At 40.3% G+C, this 16,906-nt stretch overlaps 1 protein-coding gene and 1 long non-coding RNA gene across 5 annotated transcripts in view; one reads left to right on the top strand and one right to left on the bottom strand.

The window, feature by feature from the left end:
• LOC148147669 (uncharacterized) overlaps positions 1 to 15,948 on the bottom strand; it is a 35,200-nt gene extending 19,252 nt beyond the window's left edge. For 2 of the 3 annotated variants that reach the window (XR_015759616.1, XR_015759615.1), the window contains exons 1-2: positions 15,844 to 15,948; positions 487 to 548 (exon numbers count right to left, since the gene is read on the bottom strand). This is a non-coding gene — a long non-coding RNA (uncharacterized LOC148147669). The remainder of the gene's footprint in view (positions 1 to 486; positions 549 to 15,843) is intronic. The other variant, XR_015759617.1, reaches the window with a different exon arrangement.
• The window catches only part of LOC122559992 (guanine nucleotide-binding protein G(s) subunit alpha), a 316,490-nt gene that overhangs the window by 105,211 nt on the left and 194,373 nt on the right, over positions 1 to 16,906 (top strand). The window contains exon 1 of one of the 2 annotated variants that reach the window (XM_043710126.2): positions 15,282 to 16,896. The exons of the other annotated variant lie outside the window; for it this stretch is intronic. Coding sequence (XP_043566061.2) covers positions 16,752 to 16,896 — 145 coding nt within the window. The 5' untranslated portion in view covers positions 15,282 to 16,751. Of the gene's footprint in view, positions 1 to 15,281; positions 16,897 to 16,906 lie in introns of those variants that run through there. 2 annotated transcript variants of the gene reach the window in all.

The raw sequence follows: 16,906 nt of genomic DNA, 5'->3' as shown, positions 1-16,906 counted from the left end.
GGAAATTTTTGGTTTTGAGAGAATTGTCAGCACAAAGAGAACTCACACTATTTAAATGTATATGGGCTGGATATAAAATTCAGGCTTTCCAGTATCTCCCGCATCCCATAAACAAATGAAATATCTACACCACCTATTTATTCCCCAAATTCTCAGTATTTCTTAATTAGAAATTTACTTTATTTCATTCTCTGCAAAGGTTCAAATGCAGATCACATCATTTAAAGTATGAAGAGAATATTATATTGTAAGCACTGAAAATAACTAGAAACAAACTTGCCGGATGTTGCAACAGATATCTCAAACAACAGTTGTTAATTTACAAATGAATGTAGCCAGCATTGGTGTTAGGCGATGCTAAGAACCCTCTAACATTGGATCAGTCTAGCAGATTAACATTACTTCGAAGGTTGATCTTTAAAAAGATCAATTAGGAAAGCATCTATAAGGACATTACTTAGCCTAATTCTTACCAATGCAACTTACGTGCACATATCAGCTTGGTACTGACTATGGATCATTCTCCATTGGAAAGAGGCTCATTACTCCTGTGAAGTATAAGAATAATGTGGCTGTTAACCATTCAGGTTGGAAGATTATATTCTTTGGATCACTCAATCCTCTTTGCAAAGGCCATATCAAAGTAAAATTTCACTTCATTTGTGTTCTATATCCTGTTGAATTGTTAGTTAATAGAGATTTTAATAAGAAAATTAATATAGCGCTATGGAAAATTAATATAGCGCTATAGTCATTATTCCATACTATCTTGTAACTTTTCGCACTTCATTTTAAAGACTGAATATAACTAATCAGTATCAAGTTTCTTCAGCAGTTTCCAAATTCACAAACTACCATGAAGAATTTGCAATAATAGTGGAGCAGAGGAAGTAGAAGACAAAGAGTACAGCAGTGTCAATGGAGGATACAGTTAATATTCAAGGAACATCTGACTGGAAGGGGAAAGGAAGCAGAGGGCAGGGTGTGGGAGCAAGACTAGCTTTCTTAATTTTGCAGAGTTGGCATGGATTTGATGGGGCTGTATGGTCTCCATGTTATGATTGTTACAATTATGATGTTAGATTACAAGAGGTAAAGGAAGAGAAACAATGTAGGGAATTTAAAAAGATGACGGAAATTATTAAAGACCAAATTTACTAAAATGCAGAGCCAATAGCAACTACAAAAATGTTGATGTGTCATTTCCTTTAGGGAGAATATTATCACAAAATTCTGAATAGCTCTAACTCGGTTTGGTTGACTAATAGAACATTTAAGGAATTAAGCCTCAAGACTAGGTTGTGCATTCGAGGCTTTCGCTCAAAAGGTTGAGTTAGGTAACTTATTATAATGCAGCAAACACCAACATTTTAGTATTATGAATGCAAATTCCTTTTGAAGGATGGTATAATGAATTGAGCATGAAAAAGCTATGCTCCAGAGTGGCCAGGACCTGATTTGCATCTATGATCATAGTATATATTTAAAATCAACCTGTTCAGAGATGTTATGACATACCCTGGAGTAAGTGGGGCTTGAACCTGTGCCTTCTAGCTTAGAGGTAGGGACATTACCACTACACCACAAGGATACCCAATGATAACCATGTAATTAATAATCCAAGCTACAATGTCTTGAGGAATTGATGAGCAGAACCAAGTTTCTGCGCACCTGAAAAGGAACTGAGTTTTTTTACAACAGTATTTTCACATACTCCTTTCGTGAATAATTTAAATATTATTATCAAAGAGTGTGGGACTATTTGCTGTTTTTATCTAATGGAGAAAGGCAAAGAATCTCAAAATTGCTGAAACCCCCCACCTTGGTTTGAACAACAGTCGATATTTTGTATGCGTCCTTAAGTGCATTTACCTATCAGTACTAAGCATAACTAAATGACAGTACAAAGCAAAATAGACAAGGTATTCTGAACAGTTATATTTGGTCAAATATTCTGTCTTTATATAATTGTTACCAATAAAAATATTACTTTTCATATTCAAGGGCTTGTACTGTTTATTGTAAGCGGTACATGGCCAACTAGATTACTATAGTGTACCAAGCCACAAAAACATTGTCTCATGACATTTATTTTTAGAAACTTGATCCTCATTTTTTGAAATTGTTAAATCATTTTTTTTTACACATCTTACCCTCTTTGCGCAATTTCCTGATGTTCTAAGGGGGGAATTACAGTAAACCCTTTGTTCTAAAATGGCTTTACATTCCTGAATGAAGCCTTGCAGCAGTTATCAAATACTGTGAAATGCACAGCATCCAGTTTCGAAGCCAGTAATTGTGCTGCAGATAAAGGGAAAAGCATGGCAGAGAAAGGAATTTTGGAGCTCTCACAGAATGTTTTATTCCAGATCCAAATTATACATGTTTCCTTTAGAGAGCTCTGGCATACTAGTAGAGATTGTGCCCCATTATTAACAAGAGTTTTTTTTACTTTACCCAATGATGGGAGTGGCCGAGTAGTAAATAATACCCCACCAGGAGTGAAAAAAATGGAATGTTTCTTTGATTGCTTGTCCCAAGCTGGTTTTAGAGGAGTCTCGGCAAGTGAGTTTGGGAGTGAGGGGGTGTCCTTCTGCCTCTACATTGCCTGTTAGCTTTTAAATGCAAGGGATGGAGTTGGGGGTGTGGAGGAAGAAGGAGGAAGGGGAAAATATAAGCTTAATTGGTTTCCACCCACCCTTTCCCCAGTCCCCAAACAAACCCGACAAAGGGAAATGGGCTCCAAGTCTGGTTCCAGAATGTCAACAATCACGAGTGTTCCATTAAGAGCCTAAATTTCTGAAACATCAGCGCAAACCATTATCAGCTGTTGCCAAGGCAAACTGAACAAATGACAGAGATGGAGTAAGGAAACACAAAAGGGCCACCTAAAGTGTAGGCATGAATATGCAGGCAATGGATGAGCAACCCTAATGCCCATAATCGCTGTTTGATGCAGTGAATTTGGGGTTCCATGAGTTGGTTGGAAGGAGAATTTTCGTTTTCCATTTTGCTGTACCATGACCTTGACAAAGGCATTTGATTTGCATTTTCTGGCCCTATGCCTCATAGGAGTTGGCAATATTTTTGCAGGAGATGAAAGTCCTTCATTTGCCTTTCTGGCCCTGATAATACAAACATAAGAAATAGGAACAGGAGTAAGCCATTCAGCCCTCAAGTCTTCTCCACTATTGCATCCTGTTCCTGCTTTTGTCCAATACCCTTTTGATCCCTTTAGCCCTAAGGACTATAACTCCTTCTTTGGCAGATAATTTGATAGACTTCTCATTCAAGAAGAAATATTTCATCTTATGACCAACACATATCCTTCAACTGTGACCCCATTTCTGGACTCCCCAATCATCAATATCCTTCCTGTGTTTATCCTGTCTGGTCCTGTTAGAACTTTAGAATTAAGGGCGGCACGGTGGCACAGTGGTTAGCACTGCTGCCTCACAGCGCCAGAGACCCAGGTTCAATTCCCGCCTCAGGCGACTGACTGTGTGGAGTTTGCACGTTCTCTCCGTGTCTGCGTGGGTTTCCTCCGGGTGCTCCGGTTTCCTCCCACAGTCCAAAGATGTGCAGGCCAGGTGAATTGGCCATGCTAAATTGCCCGTAGTGTTAGGTTAGGGGTATGGGTGGGTTGCGCTTCGGCGGGTCGGTGTGGACTTATTGGGCCGAAGGGCCTGTTTCCACACTGTAAGTAATCTAATCTAATCTAATCTAATCTAATCTAATCTAATTAGGTTTAATTGTCACAAGTACTAAGGAACAGGGATATGAATACAGTGAAAAGTGGACAAAGTCACCATTTCTGGTGCCATCTTAGGTACAAAGCTGCCTAGGTATAAGTTAGAGAAATAAAGTTAAAGGCTTCAGCATTACAAGTCCAGGAGCCCCTCGTCTATGCTGGGCCTCACTTCGAGTCTGCGCTGGGCTTCACCTTGAGTCCACATTGGCTCAACTCGCCACCACCAATGCTGTCTGAGGATGGAAGGTAAGTAGAAAGGGAAAAATAAAACATGAAAAGAGAAACCAAGAGACGTTGAGAGATGGAGTGGGGGAGCTCCAGCTCAGCAGCACTGCTCTGCTGCCATCTTGGATATGTTTTTATAGGTTTTGAGATATTTTTGCTCCAATCTCTTCCCAAAAAACTCCAGTATTATTGGTCCTATCACCTTCAGTTGTTTTTAGATTTTCAGTTGTGTAATTTCATTAATCCAATTTCATTTCACTCCTCTCCCTCCACCTTTAAATGCTGATTCAGACCTACCTTCTTGAGGGTATTGTCTACTTTTGTGCTCTTGAGCCTGAGACAGGAATATGCTGTTTTACGTAATGTTGTCCCTTTATTGATGTTGGAAGAGGTGTATGCTCCAAGGAGATTTAAAAAAAAATTCAAGCTTAGCAAAAAACAACAACAAAGTTCTTTAAAATGAAATCAAAGGTAGGGTCTGTTAATAAAACATTCAAAATATGAGAGAATCACTTCACTCGTACACACAAGCACACAAAATAGATGGGAAGAGAAGGTAAGGAAGATTACACATTATAAATTTCTTAGGTGAATACTAACATCTTTGATTTCTGTGACTTGCAGAGCATTTAATCAGTGTCTAAATAGGAGTCTTAGCTGATCTTGTAGCAGTTCTTTTTCTCAGAGTTGGGATGCAGGTGAATGTCATCGAAGGTGCAGTGATTTTTTTTTGGACTCGAGGGGTACTTGTGCAGTGGTAGTGTCCCAACCTGTAGGTCAGGAGGCCTGGAATCAAGTCCCCCTGCCCAGAGGTATGTAACAATGATTCTGAACAGGTTGATTTAAAATAATCTATTTCTTGGAAACAAAAACAGAAATTGCTGATAAAACTCAGTAGGTCTGATAGCATTTGTGGAGGGTGAGTTAATTCTTCGGGTCCAGTAACCCTTCAGAACTGATTGTAGCTAGGTAAGGGTTGGTATTTATGCTGACAGTGGGATGAGGGGACAGGGAGAGAATGACAGGTGGAGATAGAGCTGAGAGTGAGCGTGGGGGTTAGGCCAAGGACATGGGCCTGAGCAGCTTCTCTCTAAATGTATTGAACTGTATTGAGTTCTGAAGAGTGCCCAAGTAGAAAATGAGGTACTATTGTGGTGGCTTGTGCTGAACTTTATTGATGCACCGCAGCAAGTCGAGAAAGAAATGTTGATGAAGGAAGATGGTAGTGTGTTGAAGTGACAGGCAACAGGAAGCTCAGGGTCTTTTTTGTGAACAGAACAAATGTGTTCTGAAGCAGTCGCCCTGTCTGTATTTCGTCTTCCCAAATATAGTGGAGATCAGATTGTGAGCAGCAAATACAGTTGACTAGATTTAGTGAAGTACATATGAACTGCTGCTTCAGTTGGAAGGTGTGTTTGAGGCCTTTGAGATGCAGCTGTTAAATCTTGTGCAATTGCATGGGACATTGCTGTACGGAGGGGTTTGGCGTGAACCAGGGTGTCCTCAAGGGAACAGTTCTCTATTTCGTGGACTTGGAGAACTAGTACAATTCAGCAGGCAAAGTCAAAGATTCTTTCTGGAGATTACTTTTGAAAGAGTGTTAGGGAAGCAGACCATCTACCTGTTAAGACCTGGAGATGCTCTTCTCCTGATGTTAAGACAGCAACTTGGAATCCCAAAGGTGTGTAGTTAAATAATTCAATGAATTCTGATTTTGGTAAACACAGGCAGGCATGTCAGGTGTTGACGGCCCAGCTCGATGGGTTAATTAGAAGACCATTAAGCTGACAGTGTATGTTTATCTCTTCCAAATATCAATTGTAAAAGCATTAGCATCCTCTTTAATATAATGGGTTTTGATTCTTTGCTCCTTTGTTTAGAGCCAGGGGATCTTGTGGCTTCTGGAAATATGATCATGTGATCAGCTATGACCATTTTAAGAATCCAGCAACATTGCCCAATTTTAAAGTAGAATTTAAATACAATTAGTTTTTTTCCTGATAGGTCTCTTTGTGTCCTCTGTCTATGCCCACCTGCAGTCTGTCACTATCCTGTTCACTGATGAAAGTGATGTTATTTGCAAACTTGAAATTATGCTTTGTGTTCAAGTTCTGGTTATTACTGTAATGGACACACTTTGCTCCATTGTCCATCTTCTATGGAGAGGGAGATTTCTTCAGTGTTAATTATGCCAGAGCAGGGCCTTTTCACAGTTCCCAATGTGTGCGGGCATGTTTCATTGCAGAGCATCTTTTCTCCAGCCTGACATAGCTGACAACCATTTAGGTATCCTTTTTTGTTTTAAAAAAATTATAACAGGGAATTCCATTTGGGGGAATCCATTCATGTTAATTGTAGCGCTGGATACAGAACACAATAATAGTATATAACAATGGAGACAAAACAAGTGCCAAAAATACAGGAAAAGATTGAAAAACAAATGTTATCCTGTTTGTGGCCCCCCCACGATATTACTACCATCTTACCCCATTACTGAATGTGATTGATGTTTATATCCTGGACACAAAAATAGTGGGCAGTTCCTCCAAATTGCTATTTAGATGAAATGTCCATCTCTTTGAGATCATGGCTGTTTTATGAATCCAATGAAGTTCTAATAGATTAAGATATCTACCATATTCTCCACCATGGGGCAGTCCCTCTCCCAACCTGCATCCCAAAGTTTTTCATGGACAGCCTCCAAAAATCCACTGACATCTGATGACTGGAGAGAGTATCATAACCAGGCCCAATCTAATTCTGAAGCTTTATACATACAAACTTCCCACTGGGATCAACAAATAATTATCAAGAGGAGGGACTTTGCAAAACTTTCCCTTTAGCCCAGGAATACTAAGGCCAATGATACAGCTCCATTTTAAAAAAAAAAAGACTGCAATTTCCATTTATGTTTTCAAGTAGAGAAATGTCCCATGGTGCTGTACACATTAGAAGAAAAATAACAGATGTTAAATCCAAAGGAGAGGATTGAGAAAAGTCCTCTTCTGTGACAAATATTTTTAGAAAGGTCCTAAGGAAGGAAGGAGGTAAAACTCGACTGTTTGAGGAGGTAATTGAAAGTGTAGGTTATCAGTAGTGGTGAAGAGGAGGGATATGGATAGGGGCACTTTTCACAACAATTGAAGCTTATCCTATGGCAATGTTGCAGTGTTGTTTGTCAACTAGTATTTCAGAGACCTGGGTTAATGTGTTGGCGATGTATTTCAAAACCAAATTTAAATTCATTTAATTATATATAAAGTCGAGATCAAAAGACCAGTTTCAACAATGTTGACTGTGAAATTACCAGATTACCAATCGTAGCTGTCTGGTTCACAACATTAGTCAGAGAAGAAAACAAACAGTGCTTACCTAGTCTGGCCTGCATGTGACTCCAGATTTAGAACTAGTTAACTCAAAATTGCCTCTGCAATGGTCTACTTAAGCCAGGAGGTTCTATCAGACCACCGCATAAAATCATACTAATAAAATTGATCCGGCATTAACTTGGAAATGGCCTTTGAAGCGTGGATCATATTATTATGATCAGCAAATTTAATAAAGCATCCTAAAATCTCTGACTTACTTTTGTAATAAGTCAAACTTTAAAAAGGAAGTTGATAGTTGATATTTGTTTTTGGATGTCTTGACCAAGTTATTTCTATTTTGACCAAGTGAGATTGCTCTTTATGGTAATATATATAAACTCCAGAGTAGATGGGTATATTATAAGAGCAATAAGGTTATGTTGGAGCTGTATAGAACTTTGGTTAGGCCATTGCTGGAATACTGCAGTTCTGGTCACTGCACTAGAGGAAGGATGTGATTGCACTGGATGGGGTGCAGAGGAGATTCACCACAATGATGCCTGGGATGGAGCATTTCACCAAGATGTCTGATAAACTTGGTTGCTTTTCTTTGGAGGTGAAAAATGTGGTGCTGGAAAAACACAGCAGGCCAGGCAGCATCCGAGGAGCAGGAGAATCAACGTTTCGGGCTTATGCCTGAAACGTCAATTCTCCTACTCCTCAGATGCTGCGTGGCCTGCTGTGTTTTCCAGCACCACGTTTTTCAATTCTGGTACTCCAACATCTGCAGTACTCACTTTCTCCCTGCTTTTCTTTGGAGCAGAGGAGGTTTAGGGGGACCTTGTAGAGAAGTACAAGATTATGGGGGATGAATAGAAAGCAATTGTCCCCTTAGTTGAAGGAGGGGCAGGATTTTAAAATTCAAGGCAGGAGTATTGGAGGGGATTTGAGGAAAAGACTTTTCACCTGGAGGATGGTGGTTCTGGAATGCATTGCTTGAAAGGGTAATTAAACCTTAGAACATTTTAAAAAGTACTCAGATGTGTATGATATTCTGACCTCTATGATACATTGGTGCAAACTGTCACTCTTTAATGATATTTGTTTTGGTTTTCCATTGTCACCATTTTTATTATAATTTTATTATAATTTTTTATTATAATTTCAGAGAATGAACATAATTTTTGTTTAAACTCATTTTCAACTCAATCTTTCTAACAAATCAAATTCTTGTTCAACCATTTCCTTGATAAGGTTACTCTGATACTTAAAAGCATCTTGTCTTCAGTGACATTGTGCTGTTTTTTTTCAAATTATAGAAAGATAAATATCTACTTTGGAATGAGTCTAAAATTCTGCAGAATAGTGTGGATTTGTTGATAATATGAATTATAATACTTGATTAAGATACTGGAATTTGTCTTCCTTTCCTTTGGTAGAGTCAGGAAAAATTTCACGAGTTTGGTTGTCTTCAGCTTTCCCAAGGAGGTCAAAGTAAATTGGGGAACATCCTTATATGTGGTTAGTAGAGGTAAAGGGCTTGGACAAATAAGTTTTGAGTTCACGCATTGCAGAGGATTCGTCTAGAATTTATTTTTGTTTGTCTATCTCTTTCTCTTAAAATCAATGATATTCCTTACAGAGGACTCGAGTGATTTGCATGTTCATGTTAGTTACAGGACACTTGCAAACTAAATAAATAACTTATTTAAAAGCTTAGTTTGTTCTATAAGAAAATACAATTATAGCATTCATTTCAATGATACTCTTTATCAGTTGCATTGTAAAATAAAGTATAATGTCTAAACAAAATAAATGCAAAATTGTAATGATTCACATTTTATACCTTGAAGTGCACTGACTTGCTAGGTGTTGAAAGCTGATTGATTCCATTAAATTTCAACTTTAACATTCATGAAAGATTGCATTTTTAAAAAAACTGGCAAGGATAATAACAGAGCCCAGTGATACAATTATCAGCAATCAATCTTCAGAAATATTTCCCGAAAATGTAGATTTTAAAATTCACAAATGGAGAAACACTTGGGTGTATTATATTTAGTGACAGTTTTCAATTTTCTTGTTTACTGTTTCAGTTCAGAGTATGAGCAAGTATTTTTATAACATTGTAACTTGTTGGAAAGGTAGTTGTACTGGTGTTTGATGGCTGATAGACATGTCAGAGGAAAAAAAATAAACAAAAAGAGCTCTTGACCAGATACTGATCTACATTTTAATGGAGAATGTGCTACTGCAGTAATTCAGTCTGATTAACTAATTGGGTGCTTGGGAAATGTTTTTGATCAGAAAGTATCAAAAGCAACTTTTTTTCAACAACTGAATTAGTCTTTAGCTGTCTTGTACAATATATTTGATTCCAAAAAACTATCCAAAAATATTTATTTAATCATACTGGAGATAAAATTACCAAAATAAAAGTTGATTAGTACTGGAAGCTCCTTTGTTTTTGGGAAATTATTGATATTACTTAGTAAAGTGCAAATGCTTTTACAGGAAACTACTTCTCAATCAAACCATTTGAATGTAATCCTATTATTTTGTTCTTTAATAAAAAAATTGCCATACAATATTTAAATCTATTATTATTCACATGAATATTCTGCCTGAAAGTATCTAAACTGGATTTTTTGATAAAGCCAATTTTGATGTTTCAATATTTCAAGTGTTGCCCTCTTGTTTGAAGAACAGTTATCCAGTGTGACTAAGTCATTTTTGATACCCAAATTCCAGCATTGCAGTCAGAATCCAACAAGGATGTTGGACATTTAAATTTTTTTCTTTCATTTGCAAATGGGTAGTTAGTGTGTCAGGTCATACTAACAATGTGCAAGAATGTACTTTAGGTGACAATGTGCTAGATGACAGTTTGGTAAATAATATTTGAAGGTGTTTTAGAATCTCAAATACTGCTGCTAATTGCAACATTAAAAGTTCAAAACACTATTTTGGCAAGGACCTTAATCAGCTTTCCGTAACTTATTTAATGAAGATTAAAAGAGAAGTTAGTGATAACAACAACTTTTATTAGTGCCTTTAATGTAGTAGAATACCCCAAGGCACTTCAGAGAAGCATTACAAAAGCAAGACTGACACTGATTTGGACACTGACACTAATCCACATCAGGAGATATTAGGTCAGATGACCAAACATTTCATCAAAGAGGTAAGTTTTAAGGAGTATCTCAAAGCAGAGAAGTGAGAATAGTGTTAGATTGTGAGAGTTATAAAGAGGGTTTTCAGAGCTTTGAACTGAGACAGTTGATCGCGTGGTTACAAATGTTGAAGTTTTTGAAATTTGGCATTTGCAGGAAATCAGAATGAGAGAAGCTCAGATATAGAGTCGCTAAGTCATTCAGCACAGAAACAGACCCTTTGGTCCAATTTGTCCACTCCAACCATACCTAGTCCCCTTTGCCAACATTTGCCGCATATTCTTCTAAACCCTTCCTATTCGTATATCCACCCAGATACCTTTTTAAAATATTGTACCCATCTCCACCACTTCTTTTGGCAGCTGGTTCCATACATTCACCACCCCTTAGATCCTTTTTAAATCTTTCCCCTCTCACCTTAAACCTACGCCCTTGACTTTTGGACTACCCCAATCCTAGGAAAAAGACCTTGGCTATTAACTCTATCCATGCCCTTCGTGATTTTGAACCTCTAGAAGGTCACCCTTCAGCCTCCATTAATCCAGGGAAAAAGCCCCCAGCCTAATCTGCCTCTCCCTATAACTCAACCCCTCGAACGCCAGCAATATCCTTGTAAATCTTTTCTGCACCCTCTCAAATTTAACAACATCCTCCTTTATAGAAAGGCAACCAGAATTGTGAACAGTACTCAAAGTAGTCTCACAATGTTCGATACAGCTGCAACATGACGTCCAATTCCTATACTCAATACTTTGACCAATGAATGCAAGCGTACCAAACGCCGCCTCAGTTTGCAGAGAAAGGGAGAGCAAGACCATGGAGGGATTTGAAAACCAAAATGAGTGTTCTAAAATCAAGATGTTGCTTGAATGGGAACCAGTGAGCACAGGAATGATTTGAGAATGGCATTAAGACACTGACAATAGCGTTTTAGTTGACCTCAAGTTTAAGGAAGGTAGGAAGTGAGAAAGTAGCCAGGAGTACAGTGGGATAACTTGTATGTAAGAAAGGCATGAATGAGAGTCTCATCAGAAAATGTGCTCTTGCCTTGGAGAAGGATCAAGTTGGTAGCAAGGAAACAAAGTTTGTAGCAGGGACAAAAATAATGGCTTCAGTCTTCCAGTATTTAATTGAAGGTAATTTCAGTTTGGATCAGTAATTGGCTTGCTGAAAGAAAACAGAGGGTTGTAGTTGATGGAACATGTTCATCTTGGTGTCCGGTTACTAGCGGCATACCACAAGGGTCGGTGTTGGGCCCAATGCTGTTCGTCATTTTTATAACTGATCTGGATGAGGGCTTAGAAGGGTGGGTTAGTAAATTTGCGGACGACACTAAGGTCGGTGGAGTTGTGGATAGTGACGAAGGACGTAGTAGGTTGCAGAGAGACATAGGTAGGTTGCAGAGCTGGGCTGGGAGGTGGCAAATGGAGTTTAATGTGGACAGGTGTGAGGTGATATACTTTGGACGGAGTAGTCGGAATGCAAAGTACTGGGCTAATGGTAAGATTCTTGGGAATGCAGATGAGCAGAGAGATCTCGGTGTCCATGTATACAGATCCCTGAAAGTTGCCACCCAGATTGACAGGGTTGTTGAGAAGGCATACAGTGTCTTGGCCTTTATTAATAGAGGGATTGAGTTCCGGAACCAGGAGGTTATGCTGCAGCTGTATGAAGCTTTGGTACGGCCACACTTGGAGTATTGTGTACAGTTCTGGTCACCGCATTATAAGGAGGATGTGGAAGCTTTGGAAAGGGTGCAGAGGAGATTTATTAGGCTGTTGCCTGGTATGGAAGGAATGTCTTATGAGGAAAGGCTGAGGGCCTTGAGGCTGTTCTTGTTAGACAGAAGGTTGAGAGGTGACTTAATGGAAACATACAAGATAATCAGAGGGTTAGATAGGGTGGACAGGGAGAGCCTTTTTCCAAGTAGGGGGACAGCAAGCACAAGGGGACACAACTTTAAAGTGAGGGGAGATAGGTATAAGACAGATGTCAGAGGTAGTTTCTTTACTCAGAGAGGAGTAAGGGTATGGAATGCTTTGCCTGCAACGGTAGTAGGTTCGCCAAGTTTAAGTGCATTTAAGTCGTCATTGGACAGGCAAATGGACATACATGGAATAGTGTAGGTGGGATGGGCTTCAGATTAGTATGACAGGGCAGCGCAACATCGAGGGCTGAAGGCCCTGTACTGCGCTGTAATGTTCTATGTCTATGTTCAGCTCATTACGTTTTGGCTATCAGTTAGGGCATCTGATAATTTAGCAATGGTAGAGATGGTGAGGTAGAACTGGACAGTGACAACTTCACTAATGAAAAATAATGCTGTCCCATTGCAAAATGTCACCAAGGGTCAGCATGTAGATGAGAAATAGGAGATGCTCCAAAGATTGTTCCTTGAGGACCACCAGAGTTAAAGGTTTGGTATCAGAAAAAAAAAACATTGCAAGTGATTCTCTGCTACAATCAAACAGACAAGAATGGCACCAGTGATGACCGTTTACCCAAACTGGACAAAATAGAGACACATTTGAAGGTGGATGGTTTGGTCAAGCATACCTAAGGCTGCAGACAATTCAAGAAGAATGAGAAGAGACAATTTATGGTCACAAAAATGTAATTTGTGACTTTGAGAGTGGTTTCAGTGTTTTGTGGAGGGTAGAGATCTGACTGGCAGATATTTTCACATCTGAAGTTTTCAATGAATTAATGAGAGAAAGCAGTTCGCTGAGCCATACACAGGTAGCATCATGCTGGACTGGGACATCTTGCAGTTGGCCCGCACCATTCAGCTTCATTCAGACAACATGTACCTTAACATGTGCTAAAACTGTTTGAGGATAACAACATCTCAACATTAGTGAATAATATAAGCTGTCAGTTGAGAGAGAACCAACAGAATAACTGGTAGAAGTTAGTAGTATCAGATAAAACATAGAAATAAAGAGAGGGGAAGAAGATTGGATCTAGATAGAAGAGACAATATTAAGCTTAAATTTTAAATGAAAATTTCTAAAAATAATTTGCATAAGAATAAGACAGTTTAAATTGTACCTCTTCTGGGGAGATTGTTCATGTAAAGCTGATAAATTATCACATTTTTAAAATTATATTGTGCTATTAATTACTGGTGGTAACTTATTGCATTAAATATAAGGGGAAAGTCATAATGGGTAAAGTCATCAAAGCATAGAGATATTATAATCAAAATCTAACAGTTTCTTCAAAATAATTGAGGCGAATGCTGAAATGCTGTTCATACAAGGCAAACAATAGAGTTGTGTAAATTGACTAGCTAATTCTGGAGATTTATAACTCACAGACCCTCATTCTCTAAACCTGTTAGCCATTTATGCATTAATAATACTAAAATGCACAGTTTTTCCAAGAATATTTATTTTCAGATTTCATAATTTATATTGACTTTGCTGATCTTGGTCAGAAATGATATTTGATATTCTCTGCTAGAACTAGATGGTTAAAATAAATCAGGATTCCTATTCTAATCTGTATTCAGTTTTTTTCTTTTAAAACAGGAAACTGAGCTCAGTCAAACCTTACTTTGTTTTCTAAATTAGCATATTAAGAGATGCAGGTGGGACTAGGCCTCCTTGCTCAGAGATAGGAACACTGTGCCACTACACTCTCACCGAATATTCAGTGCTTTTCGTGAGAGGAGAATTGGACTCAGCTATGGCATTCCTCAGGCTTCATCAATCTGATTAAGATATATATTATGTAGGTTTTTAAAAGTTGGCTGATCTTATTTTCCCTTGGTTTTGTGCTTTGTGCCCAGTTTATTTTTACTGAATGTCAGTTTGCGATTTTCTATGTACAAATAACAAAACATGCTCTGCACAATTTTCTTTTTACATTGATGCAAATTAATTGAATAAAGCTGGATTTCAAACAGTGTGGAGGTACTTTTGTAGTGACAAACTTTCGGCATACTAATCTTCAAAATAGCATCAGCCACAAAAGTATAGATCAGGCTGGGGCTGTTTTCTCTGGAGTGTCAAGGCTGAGGAGTGACCTTAGACATTTATAAGGTCATGAGGGGCATGGATAGGGTAAGTAGACAAGGTATTTTTCCCTGAAGTGGGGGAGTCCAGAAGTAGCAGGTATAGATTTAGGATGGGGGGGGGGGGGAAGATATAAAAGAGACCTAAGGGGCAACTTTTTCACGCAGAGGGGGTGCATGTATGGAATGAACTGCCAGAGGAAGTGGTGGAAACTGACACAATTGCAACATTTAAAAGGCATCTGGCTGTGTGTATGAATAGGAAGGGTTTAAAGGGATATGGGCCAGATGCTGGCAAATGGGTCTAGATTAGGTTAGGATATTCGATCGGCGTGGAAGAGTTGGACTGAATCGTCTGCTTTTGTGCTGTATATCTCTGTGACTCAAAAGATGAAAATTTGACTCAATATATTAGCAATTTTGCAAATACAGACAAGTATGCCGTAGCTTACAGGTATGCTTGAGTGGTATCATGGCAAGCCTTAATCTGGACAGGAGTTAAAGGAGGTAAAAACAATGACTGCAGATGCTGGAAACCAGATTCTGGATCAGTGGTGCTGATCCCTGGACTAGAAATAAGACATTATTCAGTGAAAATGCAGATTGGAGTGGAAGAATATTAAAAGCGTTGTTCCTGAAGCACAACATTGTAGTATTTATTGGATTTTGTGTTTCCTTAATTACATATAGTGCTTGCGCTGGTCCCCTTGTCTGAATGTTTAAAGAGGGCGCCTCGGCATACAGCGTAGTGACGCTATGTTATCATGTGAGAGTGAAGGTACCCATGGTACAGTTTGCTGTTTGCCCCACCCGTTTCACTGTGTGTGTCTCTCTCTGCTTCTTTCCGCTTCTCCACAGATGCAGCAGTAGGCAGGATTGCTCCGTGTCATAAGATAAATATATGTAGAAATGTTCAACAACTACTTTGTGAAGAAAGCTTGACATACCTGGCGACGAGAAGAGTCGCAGCTTTTTTTGTAAAAAAAAATATATGCAGAAGACTTGGGCTTGTGTTTACCACAAACCAGACTGCCAGTCAAAGGGGCAGGATTTACACCCGGGCAGAAAAAGCAAGAAAACCATCGCTGGGCAAATAAAAGCAGAAGCCGCACACCCTGGAAAACCAACCCAAAAAGGAAATCTGGCTTACCCCGAGTGGTGGGGGAAACTAGCCTTATTCTGTGGGGAGGGAACAGAGGAAGAGGAAAAAAGGAACCTGAATCCATCCGGGGGAAGAAAAAAAAAATTAGAGAAACCGAGCAAGAGGACATTTACACCGGGGGCAAGGAGAGGAGCACATCAACAGAAGGAAGAGGGAGAGAGAAATTAAACACAGCGAGAAGAGCCAGCGCCGCCTCCATTTCTCACCTTCGCAATATCGATTCTGCTTTAAATTCCCGGGTAGAGGAGCAAAAGGGGAAACAAAACCCCACATAAGCAATCCCGAGCCATTAAAAAGGGAAGGAAGGAGCTGCTGAAAGGATATATAAATAAATATATAAATATATATATTTTTGCCTCCCCGAACTGAGAGAGTCTCCGGGGCCGGGCCTGCCTAGCCTAGCCCATCCCATCCCGGCCGTGCCCTGCCCTGCCCAGGGAGGAGGAGGAGGAGGAGGGACTCAGACAGAGCCGGCTCCCCGGTATATACCCATCCCTCGGCGACACAAGAAGCCCCGCTCTCCCGCGGCCGAGCCCAGCCTGTAGCCTCCACCGGCCTCCCTGGGGCAGCGGCGGTGGGGGGTGGGGAAAGAGGAGGGTCGACAGCGGCGGAAACCGAGCGGGCCTTGGATCCGACTGGATTTCGGGGGAGGCCGAGCAGGATTATCCATTTATAATTTTCACCCCGCCTGGGCTCCTCCATCTTTTTTATTATTTGGGCGGTGACTACAGGGGGTCAGGGTGGGGGGTCTTTTTTTTTCACCCCGGCCCCCCCCTCCTCCACCATAGAGAGAGAAAAGAAAGAGTTGCCCCAGGGTTTCGGGGCCACCCTCGCGGCCTGACAAGGAGCCGGGGGCCCGGCACTGTCGACTCCGGTGGGTCCGGGGCCTAGTGGCTGACGGGAGAGGGAGGCCCGGCCTTCGCTCTCTTTCCTCCCTCCCTCAAACACAAACACACACACACACACACTCTCCTCCTCCTTCACTCCCCCCTCCACCTTGCCTTCCCCCCCGGTCCCCGTCCCCCGGTTACCTCGGTGTGTGTTGCCCCGGCGCTGAAGGGGTGGCTGTGCGGGCGGGGGGCCCGGCGGTTGCTGCTGGCCGCTCGTCTCTCGGATGACCATGGGGTGCTTGGGGAACAGCAAGACCGAGGATCAGAGGAACGAGGAGAAGGCGCAGCGCGAGGCCAACAAGAAAATCGAGAAGCAGCTGCAGAAGGACAAGCAGATCTACCGGGCGACACACCGGCTCCTGCTGCTGGGTATGTGCCG

Source organism: Chiloscyllium plagiosum, unplaced genomic scaffold, assembly GCF_037043375.1.
Source record: "Chiloscyllium plagiosum isolate Xiang-an unplaced genomic scaffold, Cpla_swu_hap1 HiC_scaffold_15, whole genome shotgun sequence".
NCBI lineage: Eukaryota > Metazoa > Chordata > Chondrichthyes > Orectolobiformes > Hemiscylliidae > Chiloscyllium > Chiloscyllium plagiosum.
Note: the sequence above shows the minus strand (reverse complement) of the source record. Positions and strands in the feature narration are given on the sequence as shown.